At 43.5% G+C, this 24,592-nt stretch overlaps 1 protein-coding gene across 1 annotated transcript; it reads right to left on the reverse strand.

Moving 5' to 3' along the window:
* Positions 1 to 397: 397 nt before the first annotated feature.
* On the reverse strand, positions 398 to 23,025 carry Peg3 (paternally expressed 3). Its single transcript, XM_029479515.1, has 8 exons — positions 22,941 to 23,025; positions 14,777 to 14,907; positions 14,150 to 14,239; positions 13,472 to 13,555; positions 12,411 to 12,514; positions 9,078 to 9,180; positions 8,254 to 8,346; positions 398 to 8,134 (listed from the first exon to the last, which is right to left on the reverse strand). The coding sequence occupies exons 2-8, from the start codon at positions 14,790 to 14,792 to the stop codon at positions 3,969 to 3,971; spliced, it is 4,656 nt and encodes a 1,551-aa protein (XP_029335375.1). The 5' UTR covers positions 14,793 to 14,907; positions 22,941 to 23,025; the 3' UTR covers positions 398 to 3,968.
* Positions 23,026 to 24,592: the final 1,567 nt, after the last annotated feature.

Consider the following 24,592-nt stretch of genomic DNA (forward strand, 5'->3'; position numbering starts at 1 on the left):
TAGAAATCTTAGAGGCTGGAACAAGAGAGTCCCCCAGAAACTTGCAATACATCTATCCTGGGGGGTACATAGTGAACTGAAAAGGGCCTTCTCTCGAATGATGGGAAAGAGGGGATGACACCTAAGGCTGTTATTTGACCTTCACACACACACTGGGACATGAGAGTCTATGTCTGTACTCACACACAAATATCCATTCACACATGTACATACACACAAAGGTTTATTTTTTTTAATTAAGAATAAGATTTGAAAATCAAAAATTTGTATGGCTAAGGGGCTACTAACATTTCGAATGTATAATTTTAACAGTGACAAGTCCCTAAAAAGTTACCAACCCCAAACACATAAACAGGACAAAAGAAGAGACTGAGAATTATCTTATTTTTAACTTTATTTTTATTGATGACACTATTACAAGATAGACCAACTACAACCATATTAACAAACCAAAAGCCTGTGCACAGAAACAAGACAAAGAAAACAAATCGAGATGTTAACACAGTCTTTGGGTAATGAAAATATGGGTGAGTTTCTCTTCTACATTTCCACATCTTCAAGGCTACTAGAATGGTCACATACTGCATATATAAGCAATAAGGGTAGCCTACTAGAACACTATGAAAAAGAACCCTCAAAGAAACTGAGAAATACAGCTCACTGTAATCCCGCCACAACTGCCCTGCTATTCCACACTTCTGCACATTTCTTCCTGCTGTTGACACTACACACTTGTCATGGAAAACCTCACAACCACACCAGTGGTGCACAGATCCAGGTGTTACCAAAAGTTTGTTGGAAATACAGGTTTTTCTCTACTTCACTTCAGTTTCCCAGTTTTCTTTGAGTATGCCTTATATTTGTGATGCAGAGTAAATACGTAAAGTTTGTTACCCAAACACTGAAGATTATTCAAGAAATTTTAAACAAAACATTTAACCATGAACCCCCCCAAAAAACACTATTTTTAATTGTTTCCCATATTTGTTTGTTTTAGACATTATGCAAATCTATTTAACACTGTTTTAGTCACAAATTTTTCAAGACATGAAATGAAGGACACAGATGAAGATCTTAACAGTTGTTGGGTATGGGGAGTGTGGGCAAAGTTTTCTGTTCAATTTTCCTTATTTTCCAATTTTCACTGGGTACATAGTATGCTTATGATGGTGACATTACATACTAAACTTTATTATCAGGCCACTATTACAAGGAACATAGGGAAACTTCAAAGTATTTTACCGTAATTACACAGGAAATACTAGAACAACTATCTTGAATACACATTTTGACACAGTTGTAATATATAAGCCTGTGCACAGCAACAAGAATAAACAAGATATTAAAGAGTATATCTATCTTTGGATGGTGGGGACATGGATTATCTTTCTCCACTTCTCTGTTATTTTCCAAGTGTTTCATAATGAGTTCCAATTATGCTCACAATGGAAATATGATTCTTAACTTTTGAATAACACTACCATAAAGAACATTCTAGAAATTTAAGAAAATAATGCTTGACTATAAGCCTACAACAACACAATAGCTTTTGACTATAAGCGTACATTTTAAAACAGTTATAAGTGTAGTACAAATATGATTTTGTGTCCTGCTTTCTCCATCTCATACTTGGAGAATATCCACTTCACAACTCTCTGTGGCTATCACTATTGAACAACTGCATAAGAATCCAGGGCACTTTGATTAAATTACTTTTCCATAGTCTGGCACTTCAATTGTTCCTGATCTACTCACTTGGTTACAGTTAGAATGGACACTCAACTCAGACTTCTTGATGAGTCACTTTCTGAAAAGGGTCTAGTGGGGGTGACACTGTCTGTCACTGATACCGAGTCCCCACATTTACCCAGATGGCTATGACACTGACTTCCATTTCAAGGGAGCCTCACCAGTGAATCATTGCCCCTGTTTCCCTGGATGTCAGTTCCAACCTGGGGCTCTCTCTATGCAGCTGGTCTTCACCTACACGAAGCCATCCAAAAGGCCTTTCTTCCAACTATCCAGGACACTTCTTTCTAATTTGTTTTTACCACCCTGACCTTCCAATCCCTGCTGCTGGTATCTTCTTTAGTCCGTCTCGTCTCCTTCCTAGATCTGCTGTCATCTTGGAACTCCCTTCTTTGGCTCAGTCATTTCTATTTCTTGCCTTTAGGTCTCCGACCTCTGAAGGCTTTGGCATTCTCTGAGGCTCTGGCACACTCCCTCATGAGCCCCGGATCTACAGATCTAGAGGACTGAGAGTCAGACCGGTTTCTCCAGCAGGTAAACTCTGTTCACGGTCTCAGATGATCTGTACTTATCTTGCGATCTTTCGGCTACAGATCCGCTTTATTTTTTTTAATTTTTTAAATTTTTAAATTTTTTTTTTCCCCAGCCAACTGAAGGCCAAAAAATTGTCTTTCTATAGCCATGAGGGGAGGGGAAGTAAAGGAGCGCACGCAGTCCGTGTATCGGACGCAGAAAATCTCAAGCTGGGAAGTCAGTTTTTGACATCGGGTGACATGGAGACAGATGACACACTAAATGGAAAGCTCAGAAATACTAAGGAGACTCCATGAGAAAGAACAATGGTAACAAAAAAACTTAAGGCTGCTGGGGAACCTGAGTCCATGTTAAGCTAGGATTAACTATAAAGAAAGCTTTGTGTGTGTGTGTAAGTGTGTGTGTGTTTGCTTTTCTTAAAATGCAATAGACTTGGGGTTGACAGACACATAGAGAACAGGGGAATTAAGTCTGGAGATACAAAGATCTAAGGATACTAGCTCCTGGGCACCCAGGGAGCACACTGACTTGTGGCAAGCACAATACAACACCACACAGGTGACTCAAGCGACGCTGCCACTTGTCACTTAAGGCAGGAAGCACACAGCAGCTAATGAAAGGTTGTCAGTCTGCTTCCTTATTTACAATGTAAGAGCCTCTCCTATGGTTCCCAACCTTTCATTAGGCACTACTGTGATCTAGCGATGGTTGTCACCCACTCTTTAAAGGCAAAGACATTAAGATTTACAGGGAAAAGCTTCAGGTTTCATGAATTCACTATCAAACACATGATGAGTTGGTTAGAAAACAAAAACCCAAACCTTAAAGAACACCTCAAATGTAACATTTTTTTGCAAGAAAACCACTGTAAGGTATATAAATGTAGGGATGGGTTGATTTGGGTCACAGAGACAAATCCATATATTGTAAAGGGTTACACAATCAGTCTCAAGGGGTCTGGGTGCACACCAAATGGCTGTAGAAGCTAAAATGTCTGTTTCCACACAGCCAGGATTCAAAGACACACGATCTTTCACACCCACACCTTCACAGGACTATCTAAGAGGTAGGGGACAGAACACTCCATTACTGGAAAGAATACTAATGGGGTTCAAACGATGCACAGTAAAGCTTCTGCATGGACAATACTTACAAATATATGCTAAATTGTTGCTCTCTTCCTCCTCAGGGAAAAAAATCAGAGTACCAGGCTAGGTAGCTCTGTAGAGTAAACTGTAAATTCTATAGCACACTAAATCCAAATATATGTATCACTGATTTGCTCATTTATATACATGGCAGGAATCATTATGATAGGGTATGAAAGGGGTATCATTTACAGTCGATTGGGGCAACCTCTGTGGTCTTGAATAGTCACTAGGTTTTCCCTCAATCTAGTTACTTAGATGAAATGGAAGATGTAGATGTACGCTCTAGCTTTCCCAAATATACACTGATGCTCGATAGGGGACAGCTAAAATTGAAAGAGTCCCTGTGTTCAATGTCTTTTCTTTTTTCAGTCTGTGATGAGAGTGAAAGTCTTTGACGTGAAGTCCGGGATGTATACAGTAAGGTGAATTTCTTATAGACATTATGGGTTGGTTTAGGCTCTCTTTGTGATTTATTAAGGGTCTGGTTCTGGGAGGAAGGTTTGGCTTTGCTCTTCGTTTCTTCAGCCTGGTTACTCAACCAGTGTGAGAATTCTGGTGTCTGGCAAGGGAGAGGCGGTCGTTGAAGAGTTGCCCGCACACATCACATTTGAAGTACTTGTCATCTACCTGCTCCGCACCACCTGCGCTGGTGCTGGCCCGTTCAATGTAGCCAGAGCACTCTCCAGGAGCATTGGCAGGCTCGAAGATGATCACACTGGCGTGACTTTTCAGATGCTCGCCAAAGGCTGAGCTGGAAGCGAAAGTTTCTGCGCATTCATGACAGTTGTAGTATGGTTCTTCAACCTCAATCTCCTGATCTTCTCCTTCCTCTTCTGGGTCTTCAATGACGGCACCATTGGGCTCATCTGCATCTCCCTCTGGCTCTTCAACGTCTTCCTCAGGCTCGTCAGCTCTCTCTTCTGGGTCTTCGATCCCGGCTCCGTCTGGCTCGTCAGCATCACCGTTTGGCTGTTCAGCCTCTCCATTGGGCTGCTCAGCCTCGCCATCAGGCTCAGCAGCTTCTCCATCTGGCCCTTCAGCCTCTCCATTAGGCTCTGCAGCCTCCACCTCAGGCTCTGCAGCCTCCACCTCGGGCTCTGCAGCCTCCACCTCGGGCTCAGCAGCTTCTGCATTTGACCCCTGGATTCGCAGTACTTCTTGTGGGATGAGGACATTGGCTTCGACCTCTTGGGCAGTGGCAGCTACTATTTCTGACCCACCTTCTCGCTCAGGATGAAACACCATGCGCTCAGCGATGACAGTGTCGTCTAGGAAGGACTGCCCGCAATCTTTGCATTCGTACAGTGGGATGTGCTTCCTGAGGGGCTCGGTGAGAAAGGAGGCATGGGTGTAGGAGGGCCCATATTCATAGGGCTCATCCTTATGAACTTTGGTGTGGTGGTCCCCGAGCTGTTTGGCAGTGAAGAAGCATTCCCCACAGATGGTGCACTCGAAAAGCTTCTCTTCTGTTTCACTTCCCTGATACTCAGTGAGGGCTAGGCCTTGAATGAAAATCTCATCTGCCAGCTCACTCTGTTCCATTATTTCATTATCTCTGTGTTGTCTCATGTGCTCATTTAGGGCAGAACTGTGAATGAAGCCTTGTCCACACTGACGGCATCGAATGGCTGACCCAGAAACGGCAGGATTCCTTTCAACAGTACAATTTCTCCTTGGCCTCACAGGCAACAGAGCGATGAAACCGTCATCACAGGCCTTTACAGAATACAGCTGGTCTTGTTCGTGGACTCTCTGGTGCTCAAAAAGTAACGAGCTGTGAATGAAAGACTCCCCACATTTTGGACATTCATACAGTTTCTCTCCAGAGTACTTTTTCTCAAATTCGCTGACAGAGTGGACATGAACTTCAGAATGTGCGTATTCACGACTGTCAACCAGAGCCTTTCTGCTATGGGTGTCCTGATGGCTTGTGAGGTCATTGAGATCAGTAAAGCCCAGCCCACAGTCCTGGCATTCATAGATTGCATCACCAGCATCATCTTTCTGATGCTCTTCAGAAACTGAGGCCTGAATGGTAGCATCTTCAACTTTCTCCTGGCCATGGGACTCTTCACCATGGAGCTCATCACCATGAGATTCTTCACTGTGGGGCTCTTCACTGCACATCTCCTGATCAATGGGTTCCTTGTCATGGGGCTCATCACTGTGGGGCTCCTGGCCATGGGGCTCATCACCATGGGGCTCCTGGCCATGGGGCTTATCATCATGGGGCTCTTCACTGCGCATCTCCTGATCAAGGGGTTCTTTGTCCTGGGGCTCATCACCATGGGGCTCCTTGCCACTGGGCTCCTTACCATATGGCTCTTTGTCATGAATTTTTTGACCATGAGTTTCTTTATCATGGGGCTCCTCGGCATTAAATGTCTCTTGGGCATAGGTTTTCTGTACACTGAGGTTGTTGCTGGTAGTTGAGCGTTGTCCAAATGCTCTGAATTTACGCACTTGTTCTTGGATGAAACGTTCTTGGGCATAACTGGTCTGAGGGTCACTGGGCGCAAGGCTGCGGATGACAGAGCGCTCATAATGTCGGCTTCCAGAAGGTCTTTCTCTATCATGAATCTTCTGGTGCTCAATGAGTTCAGACCTACGAGCAAAGGCCTCCCCGCATTCCTGACACTCAAAGAACTTTGCCCTACGGTGACCTGCAAGCAATTCACCAAAAGGGAGGGAGTGGATAACAGAGGTCTCGTTGTTCCTGGGCTCAATGTACTTCTTTTTGGCACGAGCTTTCTGGTGTTCACGAACACTTGAGCTGGGAACTGAAAACGTGACATCCTGCTTAGAGTCACGGGACTCTCCAGAAAGACTTGGAGGCTCAGCACGGGATACATTTGGTGTGTGGTAGCTGCTGCTGCTACTTCCTTCATAAGCATCTTCTCTGGCAGGAATCTTCCTTCGCTTATTAATAATATCTGGGATATAAATGGAGGATTCTCCCTCCTCATCACATTGAATATGGTCATTTGCTCTATGACGTTTCAGAGGTCGAGGAGCTGGCAAGCTATGGATGATAGAGTCCTTGTATTCTTTCCCTTCAAAGGTGCTGCCTCCAGGGTATGCTCTGGGGTAGTTAATGCTGCTTGAGCTCTGGGTGCTAGACTCTGCCACTGGTCTTGGTTTACTGAACCCCAGTCCACCATGACTCTTCTGAGCTTCTGCGGAGCCCAAGCTATGAATAACAGACCTCTCATAGGATTTGCCCTGGGAGCCATTTTCCATGATGGGGAATTTCAGCTTGTCATTCGGGTTGACACTGATGGTGAACGGCTTGTCATCGTCTTTGTTTCCAGGTGGTCTTGTTATAGTATGACTCTTCTGAGATTCAACGAAGGGTTTCTCAAATCCTCTGCCCTCAAAGAAGTTCCTTCGGGAACGGTTTTTCTGATGCTCGCTGGGGTCTGAGCTTCCCATCAGTGCATCTCTGGCATTGTTAAAGTCGAACAGCTTCTCTCTGTAAGTTTTCTGGCGCCGTCTGAAAGACTGACTGGGGACAAAGGTCTCCTCGCACATCCTGCTCTTATTTTCAAATGGGTTTCCTCTAGTATGGATTTTCTGATGCTCCCTCAGGGATGAGAGATGAAGAAAGCTCTCCCCACACACTTTGCACTCATAGATTTTGTCTTTCCTGTACATCTTCCGAAACTCATTGAAGTTTGGACAGGTCAGAAAGGGTTCCCCAAGCTCCCGTTCACGCTCCCGTTCACGTTCGCGCTCACGCTGCTCCCGTGCACGTGCACGTAGGCGATCTCGTTCGCGTTCACGCTCATTATCTCTGTCATCTGAGTTGCCTCTACCATGGATTTTCTGGTGCTCAATCAGGGCGGAACTGTGCAGAAAGGTCTCCTTGCACACCTTGCACTCATAGAACTTATCTTTGCCATACATCTTCTGCAGCTCACTAAAGGTCGGGCTAGGCATGATGGTCTCCTCATCCTCCTGATCTCTACATTCTGCAAGATATTCTCTAGCATGGATTTGACGGTGCTCTGCCAGGGCAGCACTCCTACTGAAGGTTTCTCCACATTCCTTACACTCAAAGCGTTTTCCCCCACCCTGACCTTTTTGCACCTCATTGACAGCCACGCTATGAATAAAGGACTCTCCATACTCATAGAGGTTCTCCCTGGTGTGCATGATCTGGTGCTCAACAAACTCAGAGATGACACTGAACTGCCTCCCGCACTCATCACACACATATGGGTTGGCCCCAAAATCGATTGATTGCGACTCAGAGAAGGAAGGGCTGCTCAGGTTGCCCATGCTCATAGCCTGTCTCATCTCAGTACCACACTCAAAAGGCTTCTTCCTCACACAGCTTTTATGCTCATGGCCCGAACCCCTCTCATCAGAATCAAAGTGGTAACGCCTCTTCCTTTCTAGAGCTCTGCTTCTGGAAGCCAGGTCTGCGTTGAACCGGAAGCCGCCCCTAAATGCGCTCCCTTCATAACCCCTCTCCTGGATCACTGACTCTCTTCTGCTGGAGGAACTGTCCTTCCAGTTATCATTCGGCCTGGGGAACCTCGGAGGAGGACGCTCGTTCAGCTCCCGTGCTCTTCCAGATCTGGGGTTTCGAGACACATCCTTGATGAATTTTTCCATTATCACTCCATGAGAAGATTCGTCCTCACAGATACCACGCCTGTGGGATGGCTTTTTGGCTTCAGGCATGGGTTTCAGACCTGGAAAGAAATCCCCATATGTAATTCCCTAGCCACTAAGTTCGGGATAGCATTTTCCTGTGGTGTTTATGAATGTGAAATGTGGAAGTTTCTCCATGTGGGATCGGCTTGTCACTCACCTCGGCTGGTGCTTGGGTAGGCAGTTCTCTTGGACCTCGATGAGTGGCCTTGTGTCATGTGAGAGTGTCGGTCATCTTCGGCAAGCTGGACTCCTAGTTATAAGAACAAAATGGCAGTTGCAATTTACATCGAAGACTGAGACTCATCACCATCAATGGATCTGTTCCCCCACCCTCAGTAAAATAAGAACTATCTCATATTCAAACCTTGGGATGTCTTTCATTTTCTTCATATTCATTTTCTAACCTGATATAATCTACATTTTGATTCCCTTAGTTTAATCACACCCCAAAAAATGGTATGAAGACTCACTCCTGTTCACTTCTTTGAGAGACTCCATTCTTTCTTGAGGGTCTCACTATGTAGGTGTCCCAGAATGGCCTCACCTGGTGATCCTCCTGTTTTAGCACAGAGCACTGGAGATTCAGGCATGTGCCATTGTACACCTACCCCTACTTGTCAATGATCTTTCTCAACTTACTGTCCAGCACCATATATCCCTTGGCTTTATGAGTTTTCACAGCAACTGCCTACTACCACTTTAGGCTATGTGCATCTGGAGGAGTCCACATGTGGAGCTGAGGTTGTACAGGAAAGCTCTATGACAAAATCCATAACCCCAGTCTATACAATATGTTCTTCAACCAAAGCCAGATGGATTTTTCTTTAAAACTCAAACCTCATTTCCCCACAGAGGAGCAAGTTCACCAAAGGACTTCTAAGTCCAAATATACTAGCATGGATTCAAACAACTTGAAACAAACAAGGTAACCAAAGGCTCCACTGGAGGGATTGGAAGTGGCCAAGGGAAGTCGGTCCTTACCCAGTGAGAGCAGCTTTCTGTAGTTCTCCAGGTTGTCCTGAATTGGATTCTGAGGCTTCTTGTCCTCTTTGAGTTCCACAACATTCTGGTATGACTCGGCATCCTAAAACATCAAACACAGGCCCCTCAATGGAATCTATTCCCGTGGATGTTCACAGAGAGAATAATGTTGGCGACATGGGAGCTACGTATATGAAGTTATATAGGCAGTGCTCACGGTATTTGGGGTTCTGAGCGATCCCAGGCAAGTGTTACTAGGGGCCTACGTCGTACCTACCTTGTGCTACACTCTGAGGCAGATCCCAAAGACGCATGACACATATTCCTTGCCCTCATGCAGCTTATAATTTGGTTGGAGAGAAAAGACTCATGAAACAATTAGAGAACAATAAACAGTAAATTGGGATACAGATAATAAATGCTACATGGGTTTCTTGGAGGGACAGTTCAGTGTGGGCCTGAACAGTGAGCAAAGGTTTTATAGAAGGACTCTCGTGAGGCCTGAAGTGGTAGGTAAAATTACAGTTATGTGCGGAGCGGGGCTGGTGGGAAAGCCCATGCAGCATGCATGGTGCCCTTGTGGGAGCAGAAAGAAAATGTGCTCTAGCAGACATCTTGTCAGACTCTGTAGTTTTAAGTTCCCCTCCTGTGTTTCTATTGCATAGTGTGTACAGTGCAGACTTTCTAGTGTGTACGGTTTCCAAATAACTCAACACACCAGAAGCTCTCAACTCCTGAAGAGCTACCTTTTAGATATTTCTCTCAAAAAGAAGTACAAAGTTCCCTGTAATACTCAGAATCTGAGTCTTCTCTGCAGGATCCTAAAGGTCATTTGATTGTTACCAGAAGGCGATACTAGAATTTGACTGTCTTGCTGAGCTGCAAGGTCAGGGGTGAGGGCACTGAGGCCTGAAGGGATACTGGGGTATGGAGAGGGTGCTGTGGGAGTCTATAGGCTTTGGAGCTGGAGAGAACTGTAGGGTCAGAAGCAGACAACACCATTTCATAAGCTGTGAGACCTTAGATACAGAAATCTTTCAGAGCCTCGGATTCTTCATTGTAAAATGGTGAGAACTTGCAATATTCCGACACAGTGGGTGAAGATTCTGAAGTGTGATTATTGTTTGAATATTAAGAAAAATTGGGCAGAGGAAGCATTAATGTTTTGATATTAAATTTATTATTGTTTTTACCTGGAAAGGGACTTGAATTTTAATAGGAACATGGGAAACAGAAAAACAAGCATCACAGTTGAAGAAGAAAACTTCATCTATGCAAATGCCCATGTCCAGTCATTAAGCAACAAACGAGAAGCAAGCAACAACAAAAATTAGGGCAAAGAAATGAAGCAAAGCTTCAAAAATGAAAGCCTTTCTCAGTTAGTGCTGAAAATTAGGACAAAAAACAAACAACAACAACAACAAAAACTCCAAGAAAATTCAGGAAGAGTTGCAACCTTCATAAAACTACCACCCCAGGTTCTTAAGTGCATTCTTTTTGTGGGTTGTCCGTCCTCTTTCTATATGGTAAATCCCTTGGAGGTCAGTGTTCTGTGCTACTTAGCTTTGTGGGGAGCCTTGGCATCTACTAACAATAAAAGACAGAGCCACAGGGTACCCAGATGTCCCTAAGATAATACAGGAAACCAGAGCTCACAGTGTGGAGACTGGTAGAGAGCAAAATACTTTGGCAGTGTAAGAGGCAAAGTGTCACCATCTCTGGGGTACACAGAGCCCAAGAGCAGTGGCAGATGTATTATTTTTAATATTAATTTGTCTGTCTCTTTTGCATAAAGTCTGAACAACATTGCTTCTGTAAAACAAAATGTGCATTTCTATAAAGATGAGTGAATTTAAGTAGCCTTAAAGCAGTTGCTGGCTCTATGTTTGCCATCAACTATGGTACCTAAGTGTACATGAGTTGCAAACAAGTTTGAGTGGCAGGGGTGGCCTGAGAGTCATGCCAACATGGCACAGTTCACATTTTCACACCGTGAGCTATGCACGGGAACCATTAGGGATTTGCATGCGATTAAAGAGATAGCAAGAGAACTTTCTGTTTTGCACAGCCTCGAAGTATAATTTGTACCATCTAGTGTCCCTGTTTCTCCTCTGAGTCAGTGGGAATCAGCAGCAGCTAGATGTTTGCATTAGGCAGGCAAGGTCCTAGGTCAGCAACCCATGACACATTGTCAAGGAAGAGACTGTGAGCAACAAAACTAGGTGAAGTTCACATCACCAATCCAGCTCTGTGTGCCTTAGCCATCTCCCTGGCTCTTCCTTGGTTTGCTAGATGTCTGGCTTCCACTTAGAAAGCCTTTGCCTATGCTCACCTTAAAGGCTGGGATCCCCTCCAACCTCAGGCCTGGACCATTCCTCCCCAACCCTCAGAGGTCAAATGTTGCCCTGAAGGCATTTTCTTTGATCCACATTGAGACTCCATGCTGTAACTTTTCCTAGTGTTCTGTTTCTTTGAGAATGTTCAGAACATTCAGACATACAGAGTGTTTATATGAATATTTACATGGGCCACTGACAAAAGCATCTCAGAGCAGGAATCCTGTCTGCCTTGGACTTAGATGCTTAATTGCAAAGGAAATGAAGGCCCTGCCTCTGGCTCCAACCTCTCTTCTAAGGTCTGTTGACTGTAGGATTCTCCTCCTTCTCTTCCTCTCTCAAAAGACAGTGCAAATCCATTGTCCTCTCCCTTTTTACCAACCACCCTAACATATATTGCCCCTTAACCAAATGACTACTGTGATTGCTACTGTAGTGTGCCTATCATGTGCCAGACAACATAACAGGAACTCACAACACACACAGGTGTGTGAATCTCATTGATTCCTCACAATGGCACTGGGAGACAATTGCCACACCCATTTTTACTGATGAGGAAACTGAGGTTCGGCTTGGTTGAGTTGCAGAATCCCACACAGCACTAAGTGGCAGAGCCAAGTTTTGTACCCCATTCTCATCAGCTCCAGAGCCTTTGTTCTCCCTGCCCAGTTGGCTTTCTAGACTCACAACTTTTCTGCTTCTGACTTCCTGGGGGCCAGTAAGAATGTCTAGAATGCCTCTGTCACTTACCCTAGCGAGTGACACACACACTGGGGCAAGCACTCCTTTGAGTGGGTCAGTTTTAAAAACAGGCAATAGTGACCTTGGCCACTGGTTACCTGTGGGGATAGTCCCTGCCTTCTCTTTAGAGTGACTGAGGGCTCTCAGTCATAAGTGGGCACCTAGGGACAGATGAATACATCCTTAGGGGAAAGACAGGTATCTTTGTTGTGAAATGAAGGTACGTTTTCTGGAAAGAGAGGAAACCTGGGCATACCTGGGATCGAGACTCATAATCCATGGAACGTCTGTCATCATCTCTGTCCAGTCCAAAATGTGGTCTTGACATCACAGGAAGAGAAAGATCCCGTTGAGGCAGCCCTAGGAAGGAAGAAAGGTATCAGGGGGCTTCAAGACCTAGTGCAACAGAGCAGGGTTCAGAAATCCTCTGCCAATCTCAGAAGCTACCTGGGAAATGAGTGTGGAAAAGAATGTGTCTGTTTTCTCTGCTTTCTATAGATATAGAAGGGCCCTGCAATATCCCAGGATCCATGCCTCATCCTTCCTTCCTAATCTTAGAGTCAGAGTCATGCCACAAGTTGTGTGGGTCCAGATATGGTGTCTGTATTCATGTTCTCAACAATGACTCTCTTTGGTGCCCTCATCCAAGACCAGAGATAAAGCCCAGAAGACTTAAAGTCATTTGTAGGTGTCTGTTGTGATATAGAAACACCTTGATTAATCTACCCTCCTCAGGTGCCAAAGGTACCATAAACTAATGGTAAATGAGACAGACTTGAAAATCTCTTCCAAATTACAATTTTAGGGTGCCCTGCTGATAAATACAGTATCTCCCAAGTCCAGGAGGAACAAGAGAGGTTATGGTGGCACGAATACAAAAAATGCATTGAGATGGTCCTTACGAGGAGTCTAATTCTCTTTTCATCAGTAAAAAAAAAACGTAAGCAGGGCACTTTGGTGTAGTTTTCCCACACTTGCATGAAACCATGATGGGTAACATGTATTTGATTTCATGATCATGCCTCTGTAGTATTTTCACTTTTGTTGCAGCCACAGTATGTTTTATGTAAAAGTAGATATATAGATATAGAGATAGAGATGTATAGATGTATAGATATATATGCTTAGGAAAAATGTTGTGTAAACAACAACACTGGCTGAAATACGCTTGTGGCAGGAAACAGCTCTGCTGAGAGGAAATTCAGATGCTAGAGCCTGGGACTAAACATTTTAGCAACAGGTATATGGCCCAATTTGAGCATTAGGGCCTCCCAAGGCCCCTATGCATACAGCCTCTGCCCTGAGCAGACAACTTACTGCTTCTGGGATTCCTGGTGTATGGCCAGCGGTCTCGAGGCTCCACATCTCTGCTTCTGCCCCTGCGCTCCAGGTCTCGCTCACCTAGGCAGGTCAGGTTTTTGAGTGGTCAGATGTGCTTTGACATATCTCTGTTTCCTTTGTGTGTGCACACATGCCTCCCTTGATGAGATGGATCCAAAAGGAAGGTTCTAGACTCCAAGGCTCAGTAGCTACCTTGCAAGCTCCTCCCAAGTAAGGCTTGCTTCACAGAAAAGGTCCCAAACTAAGTCTGTAAGCTAGCTCCACTTCAGACCCCCCAATTGTTTTCTCAGCTGCTAAGTTCTCAAGTCTAAATTCAGGAAAGGGACCATAGATCTTCTATGTCTAGCACAGGCCAGCTGAGTTTAAATTGCACAGCATTCTATTGTAAAGAGAAAGGAGAACACATGTCTAACCTACAAACAATTCTGCTAGTAGTAGATTCTGCCTGAAGTAAATACTAAATAGTAAAAACTATTTTATTGTTTAAAAACCCTCAAATGCCATTCCATTGTAGGTGCCTGTTTTGATATAAAAATGTCTCAGGAAACTCCTCTATTATTTGGGATGCTGAACACTCTGGGGCTCTGTCTCAATGGAGGCTTTGGTGCCTCTGTACCTCTTTATAATGTGGCATTGGTGGGATGTGATACTCACTGCCAAAAGCATGAGATGGTCGAGGGGGTGGGGTTTCTCTCCCACTTCGGCTCATGTCGTCGTCACTGTTCATGTCACTGTTGGTGTCGTCTGAGAAGACACCAGACAGGGACTTAGTGTTTTGGTGTAGCCAGCCTATGTTCTCACATACAGCCAACCTCTCCCTAGCAGTTTCAATGGCCAGGTCTTCCATGCTTCAGCTCAGCCCTCTTTTGTGGCTTCAATCTACTCCTGCTACTTAAAGACTGCATAGGGAATATGGCTGTAACCATCTCTTCTCCACCCCACACAAAAGCGGCCAACAGGCCACTTCCTGAGGTACCATACCATGATGGTAATAGAAGTTCTCTCCTTAATGGACTTCCTACCATAGGATGTCCACTTGTCTCCTGCTGGCTCAGTGGTAGTTCTTAGCTGGGGTTAGTTTGTTTTCCAAGAGTCATTTGGCCACTTGAATAAGGGGACATTAGGAGGTCAAGTCTAGTGGAAGGTCATGGATGTGCCTAGGTTAGCCCTATTTCCTTGCCCCACAAGAGAGAATAACCAGTCCAGGCATTGGCAGTCCCAAGACATAACACTAACAAGCACTGTCTAAGCCAACTGACATCATCCTCTGCAGTGCCTCACCTTCGTGATGGTACATCTTGAAACTCTCCAACGGAGTGGTGAGTTTTTCACAGTTGTCTGTTTTGCTCACACCCAAGGGCTTGAGCGTTTCAGGGATGATCAACTGATCTCCCCTTGCTGGGAAGGCCTGCCTGCAACCAATCAAGGCAGAATTTTTAGACTCTGAGCAGGGTTTTCTGAGGCACAACAAATTCCACATATGTTAAGTTTCAAAATGTCTGACGAAAGAATTCAGACCAGCTGGGTCTTCCCCCAGGATGGCATCTAGTCATGCCACTTTCTAGTTCACACAGAATGTCTCTGGTTTAGTGGTAGACAAGTGATTTGGAGACAGCATTTCTCAAATTAAAAGGTCTTATTTGGAGGAACTGAACACAAAAGTCAACAGAAAGACTGTGGCAGCCTGTAATAGCACTCATGGATTTGGATATTAGAAGGAGCTATGTACACATCACAGAAGTTGAAGAGCGGTCTGCCCAGTGCTTTGGAATAAGAACTGCCCCAGAACTACATTTAAGGAGTGAGTTCTTATGCTAACTGGTTGGGTTACAGTGGGTAGTTACTCTACTCCCTTGGACTCTGTCATCTGTGAAATGGGTACAGTACATACAGTCCTTTTAGGCCTTATCTTGAATAAGCTAAGATTCCTAAGAAGTTTGACTTGCCAATGCAAAGCACAGGCAACATGCTCAAGGCCCCAGCCAAGACTAAGACTGGATATTAATGTTCCTCGTTAGCCAAAATGTTAAAGGGGATAACATCAGAGATGCACCTGACCCTGCCAGTTCTACCCTTAATGTACTTACTGTAGCACAATATACAACCTGCAAATAAATGGCTATCCAAACAGAAATGTTACTGGTGCTCAAGTATGAGCACTGGAATGACAAATTACTATGGTTTCTCTTTGTTAATATCTTTAGGACTGTGAGGTGATACCACATCCCCATTGACTGTGTGCTTTCTTAACTTAATGGCAGTAAACCCAGCCTCTCCTTTATACTAGGACATTTCAAGTGCCAAGAAGGTACAAGTAGTTGGTGGCTCCCAGCTAGACAGTGATGGAGAATTCTGTTTTCTGTCAGCTCACCTAAGTGTACAGAGAGGCCAAGACTTTTACTCCATAGTACATAACCTTCTAAAGGGTATCAGTCCCAAAACTTGGTCCTTTTGGAGTTGAAGTTAATATCATTTCCTCAGATACCGTCCAAGATATTTTCAAATATGTATCATGATTATTCTTAACTAATTTAGCTTATTTGCTTATATCCCAGCAGTAAATTGGTAACCCAAGTAAAGGAGAGCTTTGCATTCTCTATATTTAGTCCCTAATCCCTTGCTATCTGACACAAAGCCAGATAGCGACATACAAGTGGCATATTGAATTTAGTATATGAAAAGCCACTTATGTGGCTATGTGTGAATGTTATCAGTACTGTTGATGAAACCAGCATAGCTCATCATAAGAAGCATGCTAACTGTGGTGCCAAACTGACATTGCTTTTCATAGGAAATTCAAGACTCTGTTAAACACATATGATCTTTGTTTAATATGTTCTAGATTTTTTTGACCAGGCAAATAGGCTAGCATTTGATAAACAAGAGCAAGGATGAACGAAAGACTTACGTTTATGTCTATGTGTGTGTTTGTTGTGTATATTCTTGGTAATAGACAAGATATAATCTATTCAACAGTGAATTATTATGTAGCCTTCAAAGAACAAGGCAGCTCTAAGTAACTGGATATAAAATGGTCTCTAATGCACTGAACTGCTGAGAGACTTCAATGCCTAATTGCATCTAATGAAATGCTAATGCTGAGAAGGAACTTTATCCCAGACCATCTCAGAAAGGCCACCAATACAAATGTCTGAGTTTGTGGGTCCCAGATGTAACTGCAGGGAGGGGGGGGGGGNGTTGATAAGATAAAAAAAAAATCAATGTATACTTGTATGAAATTTTCAAAAACATAAATATTCTTCTTTTAAAAAGGTACCAGATCAGAGATACACCTGAGTTGATTGTATACAACAGAATTCTGAAGTACCCATTCGTATACCCTACTACAGTTTCCCAGGGGAAGGGTCAATTTGTCTTTCTCATTGTTGTATTTTTATAGCAAATCTGTCCTACTCAAAAATGCAAAAAATATTTAATAAGCACAGCCTAGCAAAATCTTAAAAATTATCCATGTCCATGAAAGGATGCTCATTCAAAGATGCTGCCTTTTTTCAGGAAAACTTTATACACAATGAATTAAAGGGAAGACTGGGAGCCTATATGAATCCCATGTTTCAAAGAGCTTACAAACTCTTAAAGTGTTAGCAATAACCAAGACTAGGAGATTTTTTTTCATACAATAAAAATCTACTTCACATAGATATAGGCGAATAGATCATTAGATACCACAATGTTCCTCCAGAAGTGGGAGGAAAGTATTTTCCTCTACCACAAACACCAGTCCACATTATCTTGGAGGCCCTGACTCATGCAACTAAAGGAAAAGAAAGATCTAAATGCTGTATTATTTTAGATATAGTATGATATATTACATTGTATTATTTTGAACTAAAAACAAACAAACAAAAAAAACCTTACCTGTAAATATAGCAATAGAAAAATCCTATTAACGGCAAAAATAAATAAGTTCCCAAAGATATGCTTTACAAGGAACCTACAAATCTAAACAAATATTTAAAAAAGTATATAGAGGCATAAAACATATCCTAAATAAATTAAGGCATGTATAAAACACACATTCACCCATTCACCTCTCTCTCTCTCTCTCTCTCTCTCTCTCTCTCTCTCTCTCTCTCTCTGTCTCTCTCTGACTGTCTTGCATGTCCATGTGTGTGCAAAGATGGGGGACTATTTGCTTGTAATGTTATCCTGATGTTTGAAAACATGTTCTGTCTAACACAAGGAACATAAAGAAGTCCAGATATGCATTTATGTGGCAGTACAGTCATATATGGGGGCTTAATTTACTGTTACAGGAAGAATTTTTAAATCAGAAAAAACTGATTATTTAAATGCAAATTTTTCTTAGGACTAAATAAAAGGTTAATTGCAACAAAAGAGACAAGAGTAGACAGTCATCACTTTATAGTGTTGGGTCTGCTACTCAAGCACTTGTTTCCAACCTTTTTACCTTAGCAAAAATCAATTGCTAAGTCAAATCTCCTTAAAGACATTATATATTTCAATTATATCTTCCCAAAGGACAAGCCACTAAAATCCAGTGACAAACATACTGTGACCTAACTAAGCTAAGTTAGTTACCCAGAAGAGGACCTGCTTCTAACTAACTAAGTAACTAACTAACTAGCTAAGCTAAGTCAGTGCACCCAGAAGAGGACCTGCTTCCTGAGATCATTAACAACCAAAGGTGAGAAGAGTCTTCTAATGTGCGGGAAACTAATCAGCGAGTCACATTCTCGAGAAATGTCACAACCTTATTTCCTAATTAAAGATGAAATATGTTCAAGTACTACAAAATACTATAGAAACTGCAAGCCACACCTGCTGGTCAAATTTTCCATTATTACTAAAGCTCTTTGTTTTACTTTTTATTTATTTTAAAATTTTATATTATTACATATGCATGTGTGTATGTGTAGTATGTGCATACATGTTCATGCATGTGTGTACAGAGGCCCGAGGTTGACTTTGTATGTCTTCCTCTATTAGTTTCCACTTTACTGTTTGAGACTCCATTTTGTTTTGGCAAGGATCTATGGCCACTGAGCCCTAAGGACCCACCCTCCCCAGTATCTCACTGCTATGGTTACATATAGGCTACCACACCCAGTTTTTACATGGGTGCTGGGGATCTGAATGCATAACCTCTAACTTGCCAGCAAGCTATGTCTCAACCCCTACTAAACCTTTTTAAACCTAGACATGTGTTGTTCTTACTAAAAAATACACTCATTTATGGGTACATAAAAACAAAACAAACCCCTCAAAATAAACAAACAAACAAACAAACAAAAAAACAAACATCATTGCTGCTGCCCAGGAAACAAAGTCATAGATGAGGAGCTCAAGTTTGAAATGTCTGATAAATGATCTGATTTCACATGAACACAGCAAGTGTGTGGTTACTTCTTTGTATGGGAATATATATATAAACTAGGCTGCAAGAAAATGTTCAAATACTTTCACGGTGAGAGCTCATGAAAAGGAGAAACTAAAACCAAACCAAATCAAAACAAAACAAAAACACAACCAACCAAAACCCAGATTGGTTAAAAAAAGAAACTTTTCTAACTTCTATTTAGGATGTTATTTTAAATTCATAGTTAATCTTTGAGTCTGGTTATTTAGGTATGTGACTTTAAAAAAAAATTGCAACTTTTTTTATAATAAAGTTCAAAATAAAAAATATTTTAAAAATTAGAAATAAATCTAGTGTTGCTGTTGTTTTTCCCTACATAGTTTATTCTGGCTTGTGAGCCCTCCCACAATTCTGCTGGGGTCCCCAGGACAAGGTCTCCTTCCTCAGTGACTTTTCTACCTCCCAAAGCCTGCCTGTGACACCCTGCTGGTATTTGCATTTGCTTGCCCGGTGTGTGCTCAAGGATGCTGGCTACCAGGCACTGAGTCCCTCACCAGACTCTTAATTCATACTCTCTACAGATCAAAACTGAACTCTGGCCCCATGGAAAATCTATTTCTTTTATTTATTGACTCTCCCATACCCCTGCCTTACACACTTCCCTCTGCTCTTTCTTCACACAGGAACTTAGCATGAGTTGGATATTGGCCAAGAATACCTGGGCGGCTCACATGATTCTGAGCTAGAACAAAGGGAAGCTAAAGAGGGGAGCCAAAGAATGTGGCCTTATAATGAACCTACCCTTCCCATCCTGGGCAGAGAGGGATTCTCAAAGGTATATGGCTATCTTTTGAAGAGTCTGTTCATAGACATGGAGACAGGGAATAGCCTTTTGTAAGGAGAGTAGGTTTCACTCATGAGTCAGAACATAGGAGACCATAGGCCAGCAGTACTGTATATTAGAGGATGGTATGGCCACTGCGGTCTTCATGGCAAAGTTGATGCCAATGTTTGAATATTTTATAATACTTTACTTCTGTCTCACTTCAAAATGAGAAGAAGAGAGTGGGCATGTAAGTTAGTGTAATATATAATAAGAATAGAGATCATTAGGTATCTTTTACCCCAAATGGGGATGGGTGGGATATTTTCCCCCTCAGAATAACCATGGATGAGCATTCTGAGGAGCAGGAACACACATTAGGGGCTAAAATGACTGGGACTGTGTGTGATAAGAGAGATCATGTGACCTCCTGGTCTTTGGTCTCAGGCTCCCACATCCCCACCAGAGGAGAGATAAACTCCACCCCCTCTCCTTCTACCCCATTTCCACTTACTTACTTTGTGCCCTCATCATGGCACACCTATGTTAAGCCCACTAACTCATTCTACCTACCTCCTTTAAAGGGGGCTGGAATTGAGAACTTTAAAGTCAGGAACCGAGGAGGTTACTCTTGTCATCTCTCAGGTGTGCAGTCTCTCCTCTCTTCTTGTTTGTTCCAGTCTCCTGCCTCTTTCTGCAGACCGGCATTCTCTACTTCAGTGTGTTCATGGAGTCCAGTGTTGTCCCAGTCCCACGCCTAACCTCACCTCCAAGTTTAAGTGCCCTAACACTGACAGGGTCATCAGTCTGTGTCCCTTCACACAAAATCTGACTCTGAAAAGTACCTACTGCAGCCTGATTTCTCTTAGTAGTGGGTCTCAAACTCATATATGCTGAAGGGTCAGCTGGGATACTTACAACAAAGGTATATGCCTTTATAGTGGGACAACTTAAAAAGTGGATGCTTCCCTAGGACATAGATATTTTAACTGGGACTCTAGGAACTTGACTCTTGTCTTACCTCCCTAAGTTTAAGTGTATAACCTGGTCCACTCAAGAACAATAAAGGAATATATATGGGACAGTGGGATCTTTTTTGTGGGGGGTGGGGGTGGTAATCTTACATGGGAATGTGAGCAAGGAATGAATGACCTTAACACTCAGGTAAAGGCCTTTACACTCTGGTCTAGTAGCTCTTTCAGGTCATCTTTATAACATCCTGGGCTGCTTCTACTCAGTATAAACTTAGCACTTACCACACTCCAGCCAAATCTCTTTATTGTTGTCCATTCTTGAGGGATTTCCCCAAAAGTTCAGAAAGAGAGGAAATAATAGCTAAGAGTTCAGTTTCATGATCAGCACTAAGACATGGCTACTTTAAAGACACAAAATGCCTTCCAGACCAGCATGACATATTTTATCTTATCTGAATGACCAGCTGATCTTATTTATATTAGGGGCTAGAGGCACAGGAGTTTAAGCCACAATGCATGGCTAATCTAATCATCTACAGGCAAAAGATCTCTAATCTGACTTAGCCTGGATGGAGATGGTAGCAAGCAGGGGCAATGAATAAGGAGTCTGGTCTTCTGATTGCCATAGCAATGACATCACTATGACCAGGTGTTAGCACTAGGCTATCATAAAGGTCAGTGCTGTCAAGGTTCTTCTACACCTTTTGGTTCTGATTTTATACTCACCCATCAACCTCCTCATTATGCTTTCATTTCCCATGTAGGTTTGCCTACAGGGAGAAGAATTTGCTGATCATATACTTTCTAGTATTTGGGTCCCTGCTATAGTCCTCTCCCACTGTAAATTTCTGAACCAGATCTGAGGGAACAGCAGTGCTTTGCTTCAGTTCCCACATCACTATAGTTGCAAGTGAAGTCCCTGAGCTTTGTAAAATGTGGGTCTACACACACAAATCCTTCAGAAAAGGGGGATCTCTAGGTCTTTGTAGGCTTGAACACCGTCCTGGATCACTGGGGCCTTCATATGGGCCAGGAGAATACCAACCCAGCTCCAGGGGCCCACTCTGCCATGTCAGCCCCTCCCCAGGCAGCATTCCCCCACAAGCATAGGCAGCTACTTTGCTAAGCACATTTCCTTACGTTCCAGGTAACAGGAGTTCTCATTCAGTATGGATTATACCACTCACTTCTGAAGTGCCAGAGTCTGGCATGAGTCTGTCCCAAATAGGCTGAGTATCAACACTTGCGGATGGATTGAACAAATGGACAACATTTGGATATTCTGCTCACTTCTCCTCATCATGTGATTCATCATGTCTGGTCTGAATCAGTCAGCAAACTAGTAAAAAAGGGAGCAAGTTCTGTGAGGTCTCCCTTCTTGGCAATACTCCAACATGCCCCCTTCATGTCTTCCAGTGCTGGGACTCTAAGCCAAGCCACCTCTCACCCAAACTTAAGGTGGTCTCCCCACACCAGGTGTGCCTACCCTGCCCTCTGCACCTTGAAGCCAGACTATTTCTGCAAATGTGCACGTGATCTTCATGTCATTTTTGTGATGCAAATGCCTCAGTGGCTTCCCATGTACTTCCGGTTAAGCCCAAATACTTACCATTGATTTTATGGCCTATCATGATGAAGCCCTCAAACTTACCTTTTCTGTCCTTAGTCAGTTGTAGTCCATCTCTTCTCTTGTTCTAGGCATCCTGGGTTTTCAGCTTCACTCTCCGCATCCCTCAGGAACATCTTTGAGCCCTCTGATCAATTTATTCTCCCCATGAAACATACCATTTATAATCCTTCAGAGCTCAGCTTTAAGGCTCCCAAGTACCTCAGGGAGGCATCTCTCCCAGATTAAGTTAGTTTCTCCATGCAAATGTGTACTTTCAAGGGAATAAACCATACAATCATATTTTATACGTTTTTAATTCTCCCATAATACTCCATGAAAATACTTCTTTTCTCAGTTGAGATGGTATCCCTAGTATGTGGTACAAAGCATATACTAGGTTGTTACAGGTAAATAAGAGTTTCTCCTGCTTCTTAGTTGCCCAACAAAAGGCAAACAGGAAGCCTGAAGGAGCACCTGAGTGTCAGAGGAAAAATAGGAGACTGGAAATGATGGAGTAAGGCTAAGGGGACAAATCCTAGCAAATTCATTACCCACCAGACAGGTATGTATATTCTCAGAAAGTACAAATGGTGTTCTTGTAGTTGTGTAACATATATGTGCATCACGAAAATGTCAGTGTGAGGAAGAGAAGAGGAAACTTCAAAGATGGGTGTGGTACTCTGAGGTGTATCGCTCACCTGGACTAGCCACCTAGCTGTTGGAGGACCTAGTCTTCCTCTTGCCAGTTGTCTCCAAAAAGGATAGAAGATCAAGAAGGTAGAGCTGTGGAGAAAAAAGAAAACATGAAGCACCCAATTTATTTCACAATTACAGTGTTCTTTGGGTGGGAAGCAACCACTTTTTTTCCCCTACAAAGGCAGACATCAAATGTGTCCAGGATACCACCCAGAAAATGCCCTCGGTAATCAATTATTCCCAAGACACATGCTGTACCCTGGACTCTAATTACAGCCTTTTCCTATATGAAGAGCACTGAAGACCTTCCTGAGGTCTCTTGGTAACTTCAGGGGATTCTGGATTAAGTAATGAACCCAAGAACCCAACTGGTTATTAATTAACCATATGACATCACCTATCCTATAAGTGCAAAGAAACATATTGCAGGTGAAAATTAGAGGGAAACAAATGACCAGGGAGGGACTTAAACTATTTTGATAGTCAAAGTAGCCTTCCAATGGCTTTAACAATCTACTGGGTGTTGCCAATGATTCACATAACCACACCCCTTTCCCAGGATTCTGAGCTGGGCAGTTGAGTGAGTCCCTTCTGGTGCCCCTGTATGTAAATACTGGCTCCAGTCACCTATATGTGGATGTAAGATGGAGGCACTGTAGCCCCTGACATTTGCCAGTACCTAAGATAAAACCCCTAAGGTCCCACTACCAAGATGAAACAGGGCTCTGTAACTGTCACTAATAAAAAGCCAGCCTCTTCTTCAGACCTGCTGCCTGCAGGTGACACATCCACAGTGAAAAATTTAGACACCCCCTTGTGGCCAACAAAGATGGCGCCAGTGAAGGTGGAGGACCAGGTCAATCAGGAATAGAATCCTGAAGCGAGGCCCTGTTGTCATTCAAGATGACACCTGCACAGAGAATACCAGATGCCCCCTTGTGGCCAACAAAGATGGCGCCAGGGGGAGGAGGGCACTGCAGTCAGTACCAGAGAGCCCCTCCTTCGGGCCACCTCCTGCAGCAAGCCCAGCTGTCATTCAAAATGACACTGGCGGAATGAATACCAGACGCCCCCTTGTGACCAACAAAGATAGCGACAGGGCCGGCGGACTTCTCTGGCTCAGTCACTCAGAAAGAGCTCCTCCCTCGGCCCTGCCCCTGCAGCCAACCCAGCTGTCATTCAAGATTGCTCATGCGCCATAAATGATAGAGACATAAAAAATAATGCCATGGTGAACAGGGCTGTATCGTCCCTTGGACCAGAGATTCTTTCCTTCCCTCTTGCCTGCCTCTAGTGGCCACTCCAGCTATTACTCAAGGTGACAGCAGTGCCAAAAACACTAGACAACAACCCCTAACCATGACAAGTAAAGATGGCGCCCAGGTGGGCAGGGTTCTGTAGTCCGGATCAGAGCTCCGCCCTCTGGCCCTCCTTCTGCAGCAAAACAAGCTGTCATTCAAGATGGCTACTGCACCAGAAACGTCAGCAAAGATGGCGTCAGGTGGGCAGAGCTCCCAGCTCATTCTGAATGAGAGAGACCACACCCCTTTGGCTAGCTTCTTTCAGCCAGCCAGTCGTGCAGTCATTCAAGATGACACCCTTACTTCAGACACCGCCTCCCCATGGCCAACAGTGGTGACGCTAAGGATAGACA

Source organism: Mus caroli, chromosome 7, assembly GCF_900094665.2.
Source record: "Mus caroli chromosome 7, CAROLI_EIJ_v1.1, whole genome shotgun sequence".
In the NCBI taxonomy this organism is placed as follows: domain Eukaryota; kingdom Metazoa; phylum Chordata; class Mammalia; order Rodentia; family Muridae; genus Mus; species Mus caroli.